Source organism: Gopherus flavomarginatus, chromosome 4 (assembly GCF_025201925.1).
Source record: "Gopherus flavomarginatus isolate rGopFla2 chromosome 4, rGopFla2.mat.asm, whole genome shotgun sequence".
NCBI lineage: Eukaryota > Metazoa > Chordata > Testudines > Testudinidae > Gopherus > Gopherus flavomarginatus.
This window is the reverse complement of record NC_066620.1, coordinates 189145027-189165329: the sequence shown is the minus strand read 5'-3', so window position 1 is coordinate 189165329 and position 20303 is coordinate 189145027. Positions and strand designations below refer to the sequence as shown.

The 20303-nt window shown below is 45.1% G+C and overlaps 1 protein-coding gene across 11 annotated transcripts in view; it reads right to left on the bottom strand.

Annotated features, from left to right (window-relative positions):
* LPIN1 (lipin 1) overlaps nucleotides 1–20303 on the bottom strand; it is an 82454-nt gene that overhangs the window by 58025 nt on the left and 4126 nt on the right. For 3 of the 11 annotated variants that reach the window (XM_050950714.1, XM_050950709.1, XM_050950716.1), the window contains exon 1: nucleotides 904–998. The exons of 1 other annotated variant lie outside the window; for it this stretch is intronic. Coding sequence is in view for 2 of the 10 variants with exons in the window: in XM_050950706.1 (XP_050806663.1) it covers nucleotides 13760–13837 (78 nt within the window). In the remaining 8 variants the exon portion in view is untranslated. Of the gene's footprint in view, nucleotides 1–903; nucleotides 1049–1302; nucleotides 1391–2148; nucleotides 2661–13759; nucleotides 13852–20303 lie in introns of those variants that run through there. 7 more of the 11 variants (XM_050950706.1, XM_050950717.1, XM_050950707.1 and 4 more) reach the window with 7 other exon arrangements.

Sequence of the window (20303 nt, the reverse complement as noted above, 5' to 3'; positions counted from 1 at the left end):
CTTGCCCAAGGTCACACAGTTAGTCAGCAGCAGAGTTGGGAACAGACTCCACATCTCCTAACTCCTAGCTTCCTGCTCAGTTCACAGCTACCTATAGGGGCGTAGGGTACACTTTGCTGAGAATAAACAACTAAAGAGAGAAACCCAGCTCTCTCCTTTCCTCTCATTTTTTACTGAGACAGGCAGGGAAAGACAATTTCTCATCCCAGCCTTTTGGGGATCTGGTGGGGCACTTTCTAAAGCCTAGCACTGATGGTTCCAGCAAGCCAATTTAAAATTAAATACCTAGATGAACCTGAAAATAGAATTTAGCTGGAGGAAAGTAAGCTATATCATTTATTCACCAAAATTATTTTCACTTAAATTGTTACTAAAACCAGACTCGGAATTAAGAGAAAAAGCTGGTGCTCCAAGCAGTTCAGACCTTCCAAAGCATGGATCTGAATCCAAGCAGGTGAGAGAAGGGGCCCCCCCAAGGTCATGGCACCGATGCCAGAGGAGAATGAAAAGCCTGCAAGGTGATGCCCGCTTGAAGCTCAGGATCGCAATGGGTACCTGTCATATACCCCAAAGCAGTTAAAAACCCAGCTCTTTCTTTCACATTGGCCCCCCTCCAAATCCTCCTTTTATTTTATAAACTCCCCAATTCCTCCTTTTATCATCAATTCTCTGCCTCTTCCCCCCAAAACAGAAAGCATGAACAGTTCCCAGGACCACAGGAAGGCAAAAACGCATCACACATACACCACCACACACACACACACACACACACACACACCTCATTCTCCTCTAGGGCAAAGAACGAGGTAGGGAAGAATATCAAGCAGAAGCACTGTGTAAGCACCAAAGCTTGTCTCTTTCACCAACAGAAGTTAGTCCAATAACTGATATTATCCACCTCACCTTACCTCTCTAAGAGGAAGCTCAGGTACTTACTGCCTTGTCCTGGGACTGGCCTTTGTGTGCAAACAGCTTGCTGCAGAGATGTCAATTGACCTCACCAGCTGTCTGGTGCCCGCCCTAGAGGAGGGACCCACGGAATACAGACATGGGAAGGTGGGGGGACGAAAGGGGAATCGGGAGCGCCTCAGAACAGCAGCCTGCAGCCTACACTGCAGCAGATCTATCAAGTGTCAGTCCCCTGAGGTTCTGAATGTCCCCAACACCCACTGCTGTATGCAGTGCAGATGTAGTCCTGTGGGTCCCAGGCTATTAAAGAGACAAGAGACCGAGTGCGTGTGGCTCAAAAGCTTGTCTCTCTGACTGACAGAAGTTGCTCCAACAAAAGATTCCCTCACTCACCTGGTCTCCCAAACACCCACTGACAGCAGCAGGAATTAAAGCAGCCCAGCCTCTCATAGCAGGGACGCAGCATCACAGCGGATTAAGCATTTGAGGGCTGATTCAAAGCTCCCCGATGTCAGTGACTCTTCTCATTGACTTAATGGGTTTTGGATCAGGCACTAGGTAAGGAAACTCTGCCTCCTTGAGGTTTTAATGTTCACTCATTTTTTGTAAATCTCATAATTCAGCGCAGACAGATCTTGGTGTGTGGGGTGCATTTCAAAGCTGCCTCCTCTGCTGGAAAAGTACTACAAAATTGAATGGATGGAGTCAATAGGGTTCATTAGAAATTTAACAGATGTGTCTACAGGCATTACTCTGAAATCCCATCCGTGGGATAATATCAGGGATGTCTTTGGCCAAGTATTCTATAATAAAAGCTATATTCTATGCCAACACTGGGCGGGGGGAGCAAATGCGGGACCTAATGTTATACATTGGCCAGACATAAAAGAGCTCAGGAGAGAAAAAGCCCAAATTACAATTCACCCTCAACTAACAGTCCTGGGGGGAAAACAGCCAGCAAGCAAACAGACCAGGACATTACTTAAACGGGGCGTGGATCAAGCTCTGTATCAGAAACCTGGGGGCACTTTACAGGGGTTTCTGAAAGGAGAGGCGTTCGCCTTTTGCAACTGCAGTTGCTCATCATATGGCGTCCCTGCCAAAGTGACAGGATTAAGGGCCCAATCCTGCTAGTTTTACACCCACAGGACTAGCCCGGGGAATCACAAGAGAGAGAGTGGGAGAGAACATCTCTGGATCAACTTCTGTTCCCGAAAGAGGCACGATCTGGAGTCACACCTCGCTCTCCTGCGAATCAGGCACTTCTGTGCATGGAGCGGGATGCTGGGTGCTTCCTCCACCAAGAACTACCACGGAGCTTCCTTTTGGGGGGAAGCACCGTCACCTGGCACGTCACTCGCGCTTGTCTCACACACCCATGGCTCGCCGAGGCCGCCGTCTGGAGTCCCCCTGGCGGGGCCCTCACCTCCCAGACTTGCCTCCGCCTCTTGTATTGTGACTCAGCGCCAGGAGGCGGAGAGCTGAGGTGATCCCGCCGGCCAATCAGGAGGCTGCCTGGGCTCAGCCCAACACAGCTGGGTGGGAGGTGAGAAATCAGCCTGAACTCGCCAGCGCCTGGAGTAGGGGGTTGGCCTGGAGTGTTGTTTGCGGGAGTTTTTTGTGTGGCGGGGATGTGTCATGTAAACGGTCTGTTCCCGAGCGGATATGAGAACGTCGGGGGGGCGGGGTATATAACCATTGGGGGCAGAGCTCAAACCCGAAATTGCCGCAAGTGGCGTGATTTAGAGTAAAAGAGTAAAAGTATTTTGCACAATTTCCGACTGCTTCAGTGAGGTAGTGTGTGGGGGAGGGGGTGTCCTTTGGCGATTCATGCTCTGTGATACACTGATCTCTCACCCGAGTAGCACTCACTAATAAAACCATGGCCAGGTCCTTTCCCCGTTTCCCAGGATGATCTCAGCTAGACACGTGCTTCTATCCTAGCTATTATGGCACTTTTTGCCACTGAGTCTCCACCTCCCTTCAGCGCGAGAGCTGCTCACAACCCACCGGTGTGCTCCTTATCACCTCTGCTAAGTGCATCTCCATAGCTCTGTGATACGAAGGTGGAAGGAGTGGGCCACTGCTCAGAGGGAGGCACAGCAGAAACACAAGCTGCTAGGGAACAGGGGGAGCCAAACAGGCAGGATTGGGCAGAGAGGGAGTGAAGGGTCACTAAGGAGATTGCATATATAAGAGCAGAGGAAAGGAAAAGGGAGATGGAGACAGAGAGGGAAAGGAACTAGGAAATAGCAGTCAGCAGAGGAATACAGGATAGAATTTGCAGCATTCTTCTCTGTGTACCAAATACAGACTGTTTGCATCACTAGGGACTGCAGGAATGTAACTTCCAAAGAGATCTTTTGAGGGGAAGAAGCTTGTGGGTAAAGCACAGGAGAGAGCGTCAGCAACCTGTATTCTATTCCTGCAACTGCCACAGACTTCTCTGTGACTTTCAACAAGGCACTTACACTTCTCTGTGTCTCCATTTTCCCATCTGTGGAATGGGGACAGTGGCGGCTCCAGACCCCAGCACGCCAAGCGCGTGCTTGGGGCGGCAAGCCATAGGGGGCGCTCTGCCAGCGCCGCGAGGGCGGCAGGCAGGCCGCCTTCCATGGTTTGCCAGCGGAGGGTCCGCTGGCTTCGGTGGACCTCCCGAAGCTGGCGAACCAGTGCACCCTCCCCAGGCAGACCGCCGGAGGCAGCCTGCCTGCTGTGCTTGGGGCAGCAAAATCCCTAGAGCCGCTCCTGAATGGGGATATTACTAATAGTTGCTGCAGAGAAGCCTGGTGAGGCTTAATTCATTAGTGTTTACAAAGTGCTCAAAGATCCTTGGAGAGAAAGCAAGATCACTTCAGGGTGTTATTTACAAGCTTACCCTAATGGGACTGAAGCGGGAAAGAATTTTGAACAGGAAGAACTCAGAAGTCTTCGAAGGCCTCTAGGAATGAGGATCTCAAACTTCTACAAAGTGTAGATGACCTCATGGATCTCCTATTTATGATCATCCAAGAGACTTTCTTTCCCATTCATGATCAAATAACAGCTATGTGGCAATGACAACAGTTGCTTACATGGAGAAGTAATATCAGGGGAAAGATTAATGTATTGTAGGCTTTTTGTAATGCAGTTTATCAGCTGGTAATGAGGAAGAGAATCAGTACCACCTCCTGACCTGCCAACTCTATGTGGGTCACCACAAAGACCTTAGACCACCAGTGGACTACATCATTGATGTTCTAGGTGGAAAAGTATGGAATCTTAATGTGCATAAATCTTCCTGTGACACCACCAGGAGGGAATAGGTTCCAAGAGTACAGACCAGCTGAGCTAGTCATCCTTGAAGGTAATCATTAGTATTCACATTGAGCAGTTGTGGGAGTATATACAAAAACAGTCCAAGTATCAAATCAGGTTATTTTTCATCATTTCCCCCCATATAAGATCTGTTGTTCTTTTTGCTTAGGCCATAGTTTTCAGAGCTGGGAATAGTAATAAATAATAATAATATAATATCTAGTTCTTATATAGGGCTTTTCAACAATAGATTCCAAAGCACTTTACAAAGGATGTCAGTATTTTTATGCTCATTTTATAGACAGAGAAAACTGAGGTTCAGAGAGGTGAAGTGACTTGCCCAAAGTCATTTAGCAGGCTACTGGCAGAACTTAGAAGAGAACCCAGTCTTGAGTAACAGTCCAGTGTTCCATCCACTAGGCAACACTCCTTTCAGTTCCACCCCACCCAGACCAGATTTATCATCTTTATTTGTAAGAGATTATAAAGTAGAAGGTTTTAGCCTAATAGTGATTCACTCTCATTAACCCACTATTGTAATATATAACAGAGAGAAAGTGTAAGAGCACTGTACACTGAATTACTTATACATTCAAAGTAGGGGGTTGCTAACCATGGTAAACACATTTAAAGGAGGTTTTAGGGAGAATCCCAGATACTTAAGGTCTGTTATGGTAAGCTGGCTGTGATAGTATGCAAAGGAGAAATTAAAGGGGAAATGGAGCAATGAGGAAGAGAGAGTGTCCAGAGAGTAAGGAGAAGATAGACTATAACCGTCCATACAGAGACAATGACCAGAGTAAACAATGGTACATAGCAAAAGATAGCAGAGAAGAAAAAGAAAAGAAGGAGAAAAACAGTGTTGGAGAAGACATTAAACTGAATAGAAGGGTTAGAGGCATTATAGCACATGATACATGGATGGACATTTTGTAAAGGAGAGACAACTTTAGGTTTGAGGATGAAGAGGGCCACAATACCTTTGGTATTCTAGGGCCAGATTTCAAAGCTACTATGTAAGATGTGCAGCTCCCTCTGCCAGCACAAAATACAGGCATGTGCAAAATTCACCTTCAAATAACTACTCAATATTGTTTCAGTTTTTTCTTAGTTTTTCAGTTATTTTGGGAACATACCTGCCTGCTCTCTTCCCTAGGCCCTCCTCCAAAAAAAGGTTTCAAATTCTAATCCTTCCATCAGACTCATCATCTCTGGCAGCATGTCTTTCTCTTTCCACTAATCCCTTCCCCCCCTTTGTTAACCCTGAGGGAGTTATGATGCTAGTGCTCATACAGCTCACTACCAAAGGTTAAATTGCTGGATGTCACTGGACGCTGTGCAGCCTTCCAGACTCCCCTCAAACTCTTGTTTATTTCCTGCTCCTGCACTTCCCAAATTAAAACTATGTCATTGGTTATATCTTTGTTAAAAAACAAAATGAATCACAGTTCACACAAAGGAACAGCTAACAAGCTGGACTGAGGTGGAGATGGACATAGGAGACGGAAGGGTGGAGAGTCTCTGGGTTAGACTAAAAGGGGTAAAAAACACAGGTGATGTCGTGCTGGGAGTCTACTACAGGCCACCTAATCAGGCGGAAGAGGTGGATGAGGCTTTTTTCAAACAACTAACAAAATCATCCAAAGCCCAAGATTTGGTGGTGATGGGGGACTTCAACTATCCAGATATATGTTGGGAAAATAACACTGCGGGGCACAGACGATCCAATAAGTTCCTGGACTGCATTGCAGACAACTTTTTATTGCAGAAAGTTGAAAAAGCTACTAGGGGGGAAGCTGTTCTAGACTTGATTTTAACAAATAGGGAGGAACTTGTTGAGAATTTGAAAGTAGAAGGAAGCTTGGGTGAAAGTGATCATGAAATCATAGAATTTGCAATTCTAAGGAAGGGTAGAAGGGAGTACAGCAGAATAGAGACAATGGATTTCAGGAAGGCGGATTTTGGTAAGCTCAGAGAGCTGATAGGCAAGGTCCCATGGGAATTAAGAGTGAGAGGAAAAACAACTGAGGAAAGTTGGCAGTTTTTCAAAGGGACGCTATTAAGGGCCCAAAAGCAAGTTATTCCGATGGTTAGGAAAGATAGAAAATGTGGCAAAAGACCACCTTGGCTTACCCTTGAGATCTTGCGTGACCTACAAAATAAAAAGGCGTCATATAAAAAATGGAAACTAGGTCAGATCACGAAGGATGAATATAGGCAAATAACACAGGAATGCAGAGGCAAGATTAGAAAAGCAAAGGCACAAAATGAACTCAAACTAGCTATGGGAATAAAGGGAAACAAGAAGACTTTTTATCAATACATTAGAAGCAAGAGGAAGACTAAGGACAGGGTAGGCCCACTGCTCAATGAGGAGGGGGAAACAGTAACGGGAGACTTGGAAATGGCAGAGATGCTTAATGACTTCTTTGTTTCGGTCTTCACTGAGAAGTCTGAAGGAACGTCTAGTATAGTGAATGCTTACGGGAAGAGGGTAGGTTTAGAAGAGAAAATAAGGAAAGAGCAAGTAAAAAATCACTTAGAAATGTTAGATGCCTGCAAGTCACCAGGGCCTGATGAAATGCATCCTAGAATACTCAAGGAGTTAATGGAAGAGGTATCTGAGCCTCTAGCTATTATCTTTGGGAAATCATGGGAGACGGGGGAGATTCCAGAAGACTGGAAGGGGGCAAATATAGTGCCCATCTATAAAAAGGGAAATAAAAACAACCCAGGAAACTACAGACCAGTTAGTTTAACTTCTGTGCCAGGGAAGATAATGGAGCAGGTAATCAAAGAAATCATCTGCAAACACTTGGAAGGTGGTAAGGTGATAGGGAATAGCCAGCATGGATTTGTAAAGAACAAATCTTGTCAAACTAATCTCATAGCGTTCTTTGATAGGATAACGAGCCTTGTGGATAAGGGAGAAGCGGTGGATGTGATATACTTAGACTTTAGTAAGTCATTTGATACAGTCTCTCATGATATTCTTATAGATAAGCTAGGAAAGTACAATTTAGATGGGGCTACTATAAGGTGGGTGCATAACTGGCTGGATAACCGTACTCAGAGAGTAGTTGTTAATGGCTCCCAATCCTGCTGGAAAGGTATAACAAGTGGGGTTCCACAGGGTTCTGTTTTGGGACCGGTTCTGTTCAATATCTTCATCAACGATTTAGATGTTGGCATAGAAAGTACGCTTATTAAGTTTGCGGACGATACCAAACTGGGAGGGATTGCAACTGCTTTGGAGGACAGGGTCAAAATTCAAAATGATCTGGACAAGTTGGAGAAATGGTCTGAGATAAACAGGATGAAGTTCAATAAAGATAAATGCAAAGTGCTCCACTTAGGAAGGAACAATCAGTTTCACACATACAGAATGGGAAGAGACTGTCTAGGAAGGAGTATGGCAGAAAGAGAACTAGGGGTCATAGTGGACCACAAGCTTAATATGAGTCAACAGTGTGATACTGTTGCAAAAAAAGCAAACATGATTCTGGGATGCGTTAACAGGTGTGTTGTAAACAAGACACGAGAAGTCATTCTTCCGCTTTACTCTGCGCTGATTAGGCCTCAACTGGAGTATTGTGTCCAGTTCTGGGCACCTCATTTCAAGAAAGATGTGGAGAAATTGGAGAGGGTCCAGAGAAGAGCAACAAGAATGATTAAAGGTCTTGAGAACATGACCTATGAAGGAAGGCTGAAGGAATTGGGTTTGTTTAGTTTGGAAAAGAGAAGACTGAGAGGGGACATGATAGCAGTTTTCAGGTATCTAAAAGGGTGTCATCAGGAGGAGGGAGAAAACTTGTTCACCTTAGCCTCCAATGATAGAACAAGAAGCAATGGGCTTAAACTGCAGCAAGGGAGATTTAGGTTGGACATTAGGAAAAAGTTCCTAACTGTCAGGGTAGTTAAACACTGGAATAGATTGCCTAGGGAAGTTGTGGAATCTCCATCTCTGGAGATATTTAAGAGTAGGTTAGATAAATGTCTATCAGGGATGGTCTACACAGTATTTGGTCCTGCCATGAGGGCAGGGGACTAGACTCGATGACCTCTCGAGGTCCCTTCCAGTCCTAGAGTCTATGAGTCTATGAGCTTATTCATTCAATGTAACATTCAAGGGAAAAGCCCTAACAGTATCCTACTGCTCTCTAAAGTTAACTCTTAGTCCTTTTGGTTTTGTTTCCCACTCTTATCCAATGCTTTACCAATAGACAGTAGTCATCCCAAGCCTTGAGATATACCAGTACATAATTCCAGCACTGCCATAGATGTGATTAGATTTTGGTCTGCACTCTGCTGTATCAGCATCTAGAATCTAATCCGGGAGTCTCAAACTCAATTTACCTTAGGGCCAGTGCCAGTACTCAAATCCTCCCAGCAGGTCAATGTCACTCACACCTCCCAGAACCTGCCCCCCCCCCCCAAAAAAAACTCCATCCCCCACTTGCCTAAGGCTCTGGGACAGAGTTTGGGTGAGGGAGGAGGTCTTGTGTAGGGGACTAGGGTGCAGGCTCTGGGAAGGAGTTTGGGGACTGGGGGCTGTGGGGAGGGGGTGCAGGCTCTGAGAGGGAGTTTGGGGGCAAGAGGTGGTGTGTTGGGAGGGCATGCAGGCTCTGCGAGGGGATTAGGGGCCGAGGGGGCACCCAGGGCGGGGGCAGCACATGGAGGCACAGCCCTGCCGTGCTCCTGGGCCGCAGGGAGGGGCCAGCAGCCACTGGAGCGAGCAGGCAGATGCCGCTCAGCTCCACTGTGCTGCCGGGATCCCTGAGGGGGGAGCACCTGGAGTGGCAGGTGGGGCCAAGGGAAGAGACCCAGCCCCAAAACTGCTGGAGTGCCACGTGCCACGTTGGGAGGCTCACGGGCCGCAAATGGCTCACGGGCCAGGAGTGTGAGACCCTTGATCTAATCCATTATTGGCCTGTCCTTTGAGTGGATGGACATCGTGCAGCTCCTCTATGCCTCGGGGTCTGTGATTGCTGCTAGTCTTCCAATCCTGTAGCTTCCACGGGGATGGAGTGCAGCAAAACTTCTGCCCTTCCATGATTTCAATTCACTGCTCCTTTTTGCTACACACCATTGTTTACTCTCTTCATTGTCTCTGTATGACCTCTTATCCTCCATGTCTTCCTTACTCTCTGTGCTCTCTCTCTTCCTTGTTGCTCTATTTCTCTTTAATTTCCGGAATTCTAGCTTTGGGAATTATGGAGTTATGTGCTCAAATATTTAACATGTCTAGCTATATGCTGCTTGGCCTGGGATAACCTGACTGTGACTTCACTTTTTTAAACATGGGCCAACCATTATACCATCATGATGATGTGCTCTGTAATATTTGCACTTCCTACTCTTTAGAGAAAATAAAGTCTTGATGCAAATATAATACTGTAGATACAGCCAAGTGCTTGCAAAGCAGCTCTAAATTTACATTAACAGCACAACAGCATCCTGGTTCTTCATCCTACAGTTTTCTGTTCTTTTTGACAGTCCCTTGTCCTAGTTGTTCTGGACTTTTCAGGCTACCCCCATGAGACAAATTCTCCAGTAACATAGGGTCAGATTCTGATGCCCTTACTCGTGTTGCATAATACCTTATTGTACAAGTAGTCCCACTTGTTTCAGTAAGATTGCATAAGATTTGCTACCTGTTTGAGTGAGAGTATACGAATCTGGCCCTTGGACCACAGACAACCCATTGCTCGACAGTAAATCAGCACATAGTTGGAACTGTAATACTGCTGTTTCCCAAGAGTTATGGTTGAAGAGAATAAGAGTGGTAGTGACATTGGTTTGTGTCCCAGGATTTTAATCTGAATTCCCCTCGCCACAACATTAAAAGAGGGTTCACTTTAAAGATACTGATGTTGGCCCATCTCTTGTTCCGACAGTAAAGCTGTTACAATTTTTATGGGCACAAGCAAGGTTAGGAACACTCAGTCACAGATTCCTACATGGCAATAACCATATTCATTTACAGGGAGATGTCAAAAGTTTGGATCCAAACCTGGGTCACTAGACTTTCCTGGAAGGAGAGCAAAATCCCAACTCAAATTAAAAGACTCTAATTTATAAATCAATAATTCCCAGCATTCCTCCCCCCCAAGCCAGAGCTTGTATTTCAGTACAAGAGTCTCTAGCTATGCATGTATTTCCACATTACTTTTAATATGCATACTGTACATGCATTATTTCCATTCACTACACAGGGACGCGTGGCCTTCAGTGAATTTAAAATGAATTCATAGCCAAAGATGGAACTAGAATCTGGGACTAACCTCCTCTATCACATAGACCAGAATATAAATCCAAAGTAGATAAGCTGATGTCAATGTATATGGTTGTTCTAGTTTTACATTGATCTAAGCATGCGAGAAGAATTGGGGCCATGGACTGCAGATTTTCTAGACAAATGCTCCGTCAATTGGGGCTGGGGGGAAAGAGAGAACAGTTCGTCTAACTCAGACAGGTTCAAGAGCAATTATCTAATATCAGATTCTGTCCCTCATTTGACTTAGTTCACAGCAGCACCTGTCGCTGCAGTATGTGCATCTTGTCATTTAATTTGCTTCTCAAATGTCTTATTTATTCAAAGACTCTGTAGAAACATGTTTCAGTATAAGCTATTTAATTTTGCAGGCTTCTAAAATGTTTTTCCATCCTTTCTTTAGTGCCTTGTTATCAATTTTAGTCCCCTATCCTTACAAAACTATTGCTTTGTAGACCCAGTCCTATTACCATTCATTCCAATTTCAGCTGGCTGGAGCCCTGAATAGTAAACAGCTTGCTTAAAGAAAAAATAAATAAAAAAAATTAGCCCTACCTTATCTTAATACAGTATTATCTTTTTACCTTATTCCCTAGGGAACTATCTAGTCTTCTGTGTTGTGTCTAAATTGTCAAATACTAAAGCAGCTGATACCAGCCTAAACCAACACTCAGATCTGGTTTGTCTTTGAGATCCAGGCACTCCATGAATTTTAGCTTTCTGACATTGTTTTCCATATAGAAACAAATCTTACATTGTGCATTACAGTCTCATAGCCTGCTTCATCGGAGATGCATTAGACCAGGCTCTTCTGTCATCCTCGCTTCTCTGGTCCCCCATATTGTCCCTATGTCCTATGAAGAGCTCACTGTTGAGAGGTGTGATTGTGACATCACCCTCAGGGGGACCATATCATCATCAGAAATATTGTAAGTCAGGGTGATAGGTGGGGAGAAGAAGAGTCAAGATAAAAAGGGAAGAGAAGAACAGTTGATCAAATTAAAAATTGTAGTTACTCTCCCAGGAGCTGTTAAAATTTGAGTTAGCCACAGGACTAGAGCTAGATAATGTGTACTGTGATAAACTCAAGACAGACAGCTGCAAGGGAGGGGTAGGAATCAGTCCCAGAGGGGTAAAAGGCCCTCCTCCTTATCAACTGAGAGGCAACCACAGGTCAATCACGTTCAGCTGTGAAAGGGTTACCAAGGTAGCAAATTAGAATCAGCTGAGGGCGAGCTACCTGAGGTTAATTAGGATCAGCTGATTCCAACTTGGGGCTGCCTGAGACCTTTTTAAACCCTTCCCTGGGAAGAAGGAAGGGGGGGGGGGAAGAGTGGAGAGAGAGGGGAGGCAGTACTCTCTCCCACAAGGGAGTAAGAATACGCTAAACAGGACTGGTGGAGATACGGGGAGCAGACTTCCCCTGTGTCCCAAGGGGGACCGCATTACCCAAGCCTGTCTCACCAGGGCTAAAAGCAGCAGAGGCTCGGGAGACTGAGAAGGTGCCTTGCCACAGTACACAACAGAATGCTCCACTACAATGATACTAAACTTATCTCATTTCACTCCCTTGTGGCTCACATTTCAGAACAATATGTGTTTTAGCACAGTCAAATGTATAGTCCTACATCTAGGAACAGAGATTGTAGCCCATATATAGAGGATTGGGAACACTATCCTGGGAAGCAGTGACTCTGAAAAAGATTTGGGAGTCATGATGGATAATCAGCTGAACATGAACTCCCAGTGTGATGCTGTGACCAAAAGGACTAATGCAAACCATGGATGCATAAAGTGGGGAATCTCGAGTAAAGAGTATTTGTATTTGGCACTAGTGCCACTGGCATATTATGTCCAGTTCTGATGTCCACAATTCAAGAAATGTTGAAAAATTGAAGATGCTTGGGAGAAGAGTCAAAGAGTGGTAAAGAATTAGAAAACATGCTTTATAGTGATAGACTCAAGGAGTTTGATCTATGTGACTTAACAGAGAATGTTAAGGGATGAGTTGATCACAGTTTAAAATTACCTATATAGAAAAATATTTGATAATGGGTTTTCCAATCTAGCAGATAAAAGTGTAACAAGATCCAGTGACAGCAAGTTGAAGCTAAACAAATTCAGATTGGAAATAAGGTATCAATTTTAACAGTGCAGGTAATTAATCATTGGAATAGTTTAGCCAGAGTTGTGGTGGATTCTATATCATTAGTAATTTTTTAATTAAGACTAGATGTATTTCTAAAAGATATGCTGTAGTTCAAAAAGGAATTATTTCAGGGAAATTCTGTGGCTTGTGTTACACAGGAGGTCAGGCTAGACAATCACTGTGGTCCCTTCTGGCATTAGAATTTAGGATAACCAAATTTGATTTTGCACTGTATGATGAAGGATTTTCCCTCCTTTCCTTGCCCTTGCAAAATTGTTCCACAAAAATTACATACAAGGAAGCTAATGGGCCACTTGAGAAGTTACCTGCTCAGAAAGTTACATGACTTGAATCTACAGGTTCTCAGAGGAAAGATTCTGAATCTCTTCACCCATGTCCCCAGCTCTGCCACTCAGCTTAGACTGTCGTGCAAACCTCATTGAATCATTTATCCCTAGCATCCTGAAAGAGGTTTCACCCCAAGACATTTCTTTAAAAGCACTGTGCTCCAGCATAGTTGATTGCTGGAACAGGAAAACAGTTAAATTTTTACTTCTTTGGTCCACAAATTACCAAAGGGAATGTTTAAATTAGAAATGAAAGGCTATAAATCAACACTGTTGTAATTCCACTTGCATCAGTGGAGCTGCACCATGGATGAACTGGGTCTCAGCACTGTAAGTAATAATGCCCAAGTTACACAAGTGGAAGCTGAACGCTTACAAACGCTTTCTGAGTCTTGATAAAAGTCAATGTATTGCATTGCTCTGCATTGTTCTCTTCAACCATAGCCCAAATATTCCTGAGCTCATAAGTCCAGTGGCATGTCTGCTCAGACAAAATACCTATTGACAGCTACGGAGGTTTTCAGGAATGCAAGATCAGATCCATTGGGTACATATCTAGCAATGTCATCTCAGTCCTCTTTTAGGAAACAATGTGGCATCTTCCACAAATGCTGTCCTGGCCAGACAAAATAAAGGAAGATTCTCTCACAGGTGTTAACCCCACACATGAGAAGTGAAGCATATGCCCGAGTATAGTACATTTTGAAAGCACAGCATAGCAAATCAAAAATAAAACAAAATTAATACTGTTCATTAAACCAGCTACAAGGAAATGGTACAAACCTTTCTTTGGGGGCCTTCAAGGTTAGACAAAGAGCCACTATACTCCGAGGAGCATAGTATTTGCTTTACTCTTCCCATGTCTCCTCCCGACTCTTGAATAATGGGTTTAATCCTGGAGGGCAAGTAATATTTGAGAACGGACTCCCCTGAGAACATTGCTTCTTTTATCTCTCTCATGCCCTCAATTTCACTGGGCAGTTCTGCTGCTGACACTGAATTAACCTACCCAGTAGCTTCTAATATTTTGTTTAGCTGACTGACAAATAGTTTCTGGCACCTGTGCATGGTTTGTTCACTGTTTTAAATCATCATTATGTAAAACAATACCCCTTTTCAACACTTTTTAGTAGTAGGCAAGAGTTTAACAGCAGTAGCCAATTTAAGATAATATGTAGGGCTTTATATATTCAATCTTTTCTTCTATTGTAATTGGCTGTGTATTGTTAAGGATTTAGCAGTGCTCCTACTGAAGTCAATGGTAAAACTCCATTGGGACTTTCAAATGACTTCCCTGAGTTTTACAATCTAAGACTCCCAGTCTTGTGTGCCTTTCGCTCTAACACTAGCATTCCTTAGCTTCTTAATGCAGTCAAGTATACAGACATGCATGCTAAGTGTAGTGGTATCTAAGGCTTCGTCTACACTACGCATTTAAACCGATTTTAGCAGCGTTAAACCGATTTAACGCTGTACCGTCCACACTATGAGGCCCTTTATATCGATATACAGGGCTCTTTAAACCGATTTCTGTACTCCCCGGCGAGAGGAGTAGCGCTAAAATCGGTATTACCATATCGGATTAGGGTTAGTGTGGCAGCAAATCGACGGTATTGGCCTCCGGGCGGTATCCCACAGTGCACCACTGTGACCGCTCTGGATAGCAATGAACTCAGATGCAGTGGCCAGGTAAACAGGAAAAGCCCTGTGAAATTTTGATTTTCATTTCCTGTTTGCCCAGCGTGGAGCTCTGATCAGCACGGGTGGCAATGCAGTCCCAAATCCAAAAAGAGCTCCAGCATGGACCGTACGGGAGATACTGGATCTGATCGCTGTATGGGGAAACAAATCTGTTCTATCAAAGCTCCGTTATAGAAGACAAAATGCCAAAGCGTTTGAAAAAAAAATCTACAGGCTACACAGTGCTGTGTGACAAGCGTAAAGGGAAGCCAGAAACTCAAATGGATGCTCATGGAGGGAGGGAGGGAGGGGGTACTGAGGACTCCAGCTATCCCACAGTCCCCAGCAGTCTCCGAAAAGTATTTGCATTCTTGGCTGAGCTCCCAAAGCCTGTAGGTTCAAACACATTGTCCGGCGTGGTTCAGGGAAGAGATCATCAATTTACCCCCCCACACACACGTGAAAGAAAAGGGAAAGAAATCGTTTCTTGACTTCTTTCAATGTCACCCTACATCTACTGAATGCTGCCGGTAGACGCGATGCTGCAGCAGTGAAGAGCAGTATCCACTCCTCTCCCCTGCCCGGTGGCAGGCGGTGCAGTAGGACTGGTAACCATCCTTATTATCAACCCGTGAGTGCTCCTGGCTGGCTTCAGGTGAGGCTGGCCGGGGGCGCCTGGGTGAAAATAGGAATGATTCTCAGTCATTCCCAGTAGATGGTACAGAACGGCTGGTAACCGTCCTCATCATAGCAACGGGGGGCTGAGCTCCATCAGACCCCTCCCTTTCCTGTGTAAAGAAAAGATTCTGTCCTGCCTGGACTATCATAGCAGCAGCATGCTGGGCTCCTCTCCCCCGCACCGCTTAATGTCCTGCCTGGACTGTCATAGCACCAGGAGGCTGCCTCCCCCTCATTTTATCTCACTAACAAGTCATTGTTTCTTATTCCTGCATTCTTTATAACTTCATGACACAAAAGGGGGGGACACTGCCACGGTAGCCCAGGAAGGTTGGGGGAGGAGGGAAGCAACTGGTAGGGTTGTTGCAGGGGCACCCCCGTGAATGGCATGTAGCTCATCATTTCTGCGGGATCTGACACGGAGCAGCTGTGCTCTCTGATACACTGGTTCTCTAATACACTTCCCCCATATTCTAGGCAGGACTGACTCTATTTTTAGAAACCATGAAGGATTGACTCGAGGAGTCATTCCCAGTTTTGCCTTTGCGCCCCCGGCCAATCTCAGCCAGGGGCACCCATGATAGCAGCAGACAGCACAGAAGGACAGATAACCGTCATCTCATTGCCAATTTACACCAGCAGCAGACAGTACAGAACGACTGATAACCGTCTCTGCTATCATGCAAAAGAAAATGAATGCTGCTGTGTAGCGCTGGAGTAACGCCTCTGTCAGCAGCATCCAGTACACATACGGTGATTGTAAAAAAAAAAAAAAGCTGAACGGGCTCCATGGTTGCCGTGCTATGGCGTCTGCCAGGGCAAACCAGGGAAAAAGGGCGCAAAACGATTGTCTGCCGTTGTTTTCCCGAAGGAAAGACTGATGACATTTACCCAGAACCACCCGCGACAATGATTTTTGCCCCATCAGCCACTGGGCTCTCAACCCAGAATTCCAAGGGGCGGGGGAGACCGTGGGAACTATAGGATAGCTACGGAATAGCTACCCACAGTGAGTGGGTCCGGAAATCGACGCTAGCCTCGGACCATGGACGCACACTGCCGAATTAATGTGCTTAGTGTGGCAGCGTGCACTCAACTTTATACAATCTGTTTTATAAAACCGGTTTATGTAAAATCGGAATAATCCCGTAGGGTAGACGTACCCTAAGACAGTGACTTGGCTCTGTCCATTGCTTGCCCATGTCTGGGCAAAGCAGGCTCTTTTCTTCTACAACAGACATCTAATTAGCTTGACACAGGTGCTTTTATTATCCTGCCATCTAAGGGGCTAGGAAAGGGCAGCAGGATTATTGAGCCTCTTGAAGATTCCTACGGTTTGTGAAGAGACCTGATGGAGAAGGGAAGACAAACCCTTGTCCACGGAAGAATTCTGAGATGTGACTTTCATGCAGTTTTCCTCATTCTCAGCCCTCTTTTATGACCTTTATTGTGAGAGTGGGTGGCAGTCTGGCCCTCTGTCATTTGTGCGTGGTTTCACATTTCCCTCACTCAAAAACATCTGAGGAAATTTTGCTCAATCGAAAATAAATAAGTAAATATCCATGCACATCTCTCAGGGCATGAGACTAAACATGAGAGATTTTAACTCCAAAGAAAAGTCTGCTTCATTTCCTGCCCCAGCACAGGGGAAAAGATTAGGTAGCTTGAAGCTTCCCTCTTCAGTGGATGTGGGGGTCAATGCACTCATTGGTGTAGACTAGGGAAATTCTGACTCTTGCTTCAATGGGGGTTTGCAGAAGCACAGAATATCCAGGTTGCAGATCTGCTCTGGCCACAGCCTCTCCTAGCCCAAATCTGCCCACTCCCTCCTATAGTCTGGCATCGTTCCCATACTCATCCCCTAAACCCAGGGATAAGGAGGTGGTACAGAGCTGTCATAACTGGCTTCTGCAGCTGGGTATAGATTAGGAGTTGATCTAGTCCAATATCTTGTCATTGACAGTGTCAGAACCAGATGTTTCAGGTGCTGTTGCAAGAAACCATGCATTAGGGATACCGTAGAACCCCTATATTACAAACTAATTGGGGTTTGAGGAGTTCATAAAAATCAAAAATTTCGTAATGCTGAACATCTCAAAAGGACAGCAGGTCTGGTGCATAAGTTGCCGGATGGTGAACATCATTGCTTTCTTTGTCCTTCAAATCTTTGCCAAGCGATTTCCAATGCATTGAAGGTTTCAGAATGTATAGGTATGTTGACTTCTTTATCAATATCACTTTCATTTTGTGATCTTCCCCCCTCCCCCAATTGGGAAAAGTTGTTCATATAACTGGTCGTTCGTAAGACTTGCGTCCATAAAAATCAAGATTCCACTCGTTCAGGGAAAGCCGCTGGTGGGCCAGGCTGGTTTGTTTACTGGCCATGTCCACAGGTTTGGCCGATCACAGCTCCCACTGGCCGTTCCAGGCCAATGGGGGATGCGGGAAGCGGTACAGGCCAAGGGACGTGCTTGCCAGCGCTTCCCACAGCAGCAATTGGCCTGGAGCAGTGAACCGCGGCCAGTGGGAGCCGCAATTGGCCAAACCTGCAGACGTGGCAGGTTGGTAAACTGGCCCGGCCTGCCAGGGGCTTTTCCTGAACAAGTGGCGGACCAGCTTTGAGAACCCCTGTTCTACAGGCTATTTATCCATTGTGTGACAAAGTATTAGCATGAAAAAGGATCCTAGGCCTAAATATCTGGTCTTCTCTTTTTGGTCCTGCCTGAGATCAAAGCCTACTTCATCTTACTGTTCCTTAGGTCATTTAATAATCTAAGCTTTTCTAACAGCTAAGATAATTATCAGAATTATGCTGAACTCCTAGAAACAAGTCTACACATGGTTCAGACACAGAATTAGGTCATCCAAATCTCAGACATAGAACAATAGGTGGAGTCAACAGCACTTCACCAATTCTGAGGAATCAACTAAAATAAAAACACAACTAAAGACCTTTTTCTAATATATTCTCGTCCCCACATGTTCCATCTCCTGGTTTAGCTTGGAGACTTGCTTAGTTTCTAATAGTCACTGGTGACTTCAGGTTATATCTGCAGCACAAAGTTCCCTGAATTTATCCATGCAGTTCAGCAGCTGGAGAAAAGGTGGTTGGATAGAATGTAATACTGGGACACTGTCTATCAACTCTATCTAGTCTAAAAAGCATAGGTGGGGCAAGCCAAACATGGCTTTGTTCTTGCCAAAACCCCATTGTCATGTTTTGACTGTGGAAATCCAGCTGTTGATGCTAGACCCACGGCTTGTAGGAATAGATAATTTTACCCTTTTCTAGTTTTTCTTGCTCATGTGTGACTAGACTTGAGCAAAAAAAAATCTGAATTTTCACCACACTGGAAATTCCAGTATTTCAGCATTTGAATTGGGACAAAGTTTTTTTCACAGAACAAAACTTTCATAAAAATTTTAACATGGAAATATTTGATGCACTATGCCTCTTGGTCAGTTAGGGAGACTGTGTTGCACCATGGGAAATGTAATCTGGCCAGGGAGCCTGGCCCACAGGAAAGAAAGGGCCATCATATATTCAAACAACTCCTATGAGGCAATGTGCCACCATAGAGAAATGCATTTTAATGTTGAATGGATTCTAAATGAAATGTTTGGGTCAGTTCACCAAACTGAAATATTTCAATTTAGGTCAAACTGACCCAAAACAAAATATCCTATATCAGTTTTCCCAGGTGAAATACAAAAAATCTGCAACATACAATTTTTTGCATGGAAAATTTCAATTTTGCAGAAACTGCATTTTCCATCAAAAATAATTGATGGAAAATTCCCAACCAGTTCTATTTGTGATAATATTGATACAATACCTCCTCATTATAATACTTGCCCAACTCTTAGAAACATGATTAAAAATAAGATTAAAAACACGTAAGCCCCATCATTCACCCTCTGACTATGCCTGTGAGAACAAACAGCCAACCACACTCACCACAGACAAAGACATAACTGCTCCCAGAACCCTAAGATCAATATTGCAAACACAGGAGCGGGGCCAGGGTTTTTGGTGCCCTAAGCTAGACAGGGGGTCCTTCCGCACTCCCGGTCGGCAGCAGCAATTCTACGGCGGGGGGGTCCTTCCGCGCTCCTGGTCTTCGGGGCACTTCAGCGGTGGGTCCCGGAGTGAGTGAAGGACCCACTCCAGAATTGCCGAAGACCCAGAGCACGGAAGGACCCCTCGCCGCCGAATTGCCGCCAAGAGCGGCAAAGTGCCGTCCCCCCAAATCCTGGTGCCCTAGGCAACCTCCTAGGTCACCTAAATGGAAGCGCCGACCCTGTGCAAACAACTCAACAACAGCTAGCAGTAAATCAGCAGCAGCATTCTAAACATGTACACAGGCAGAGTGACTGGAGAAGCTCAGTTGCTTTGGTATGGATAAGCTTTAGACAGACAGTTACCCCACTAGGCCCTGAAGCCCTGCATCCACACAAAATCCCCTTTATCTCCATCCTGCTCCACAACAGATCCTCCTCCTCTCCTCAGCAAGCTCCTCTCCCCTCTAGTTCATTGGCATAAACAGCAAAACTGCTCCTTCATCTAGAAACTTTTAGGGACATATCATTTCTTGCCAACAGGGCCTCTTGATCTTTTTTCTGTCTCACAACATATAATTTCCCACCCAGCCAGCTACCTGTTAGGCTCCCCAATTTCTTAGAGCCCTATCTAGAGTCTCCAAGGTCAGCATGGGAGAAGAGAAACCTTTTAGAGGACCATCTCCTCAGGTGAGAGGAGAAGAAGAGAGGCCTTCAGAGCTAGGGACACATCCTGAGGGAGACAGGAAGAAAGAAAAGAGTTCCCAGCTCAGAGACCTAGTCTCCTGGTTATGATGGGAGAAGAGAGTGGGAGAGGACTCAGGCTTTCAATCCCACAATGTATTAATTTAGAAGACCTATAGATGGCAGCTCATTGGTCTTTAAACTCTCTCATCACCCAACATCTTCT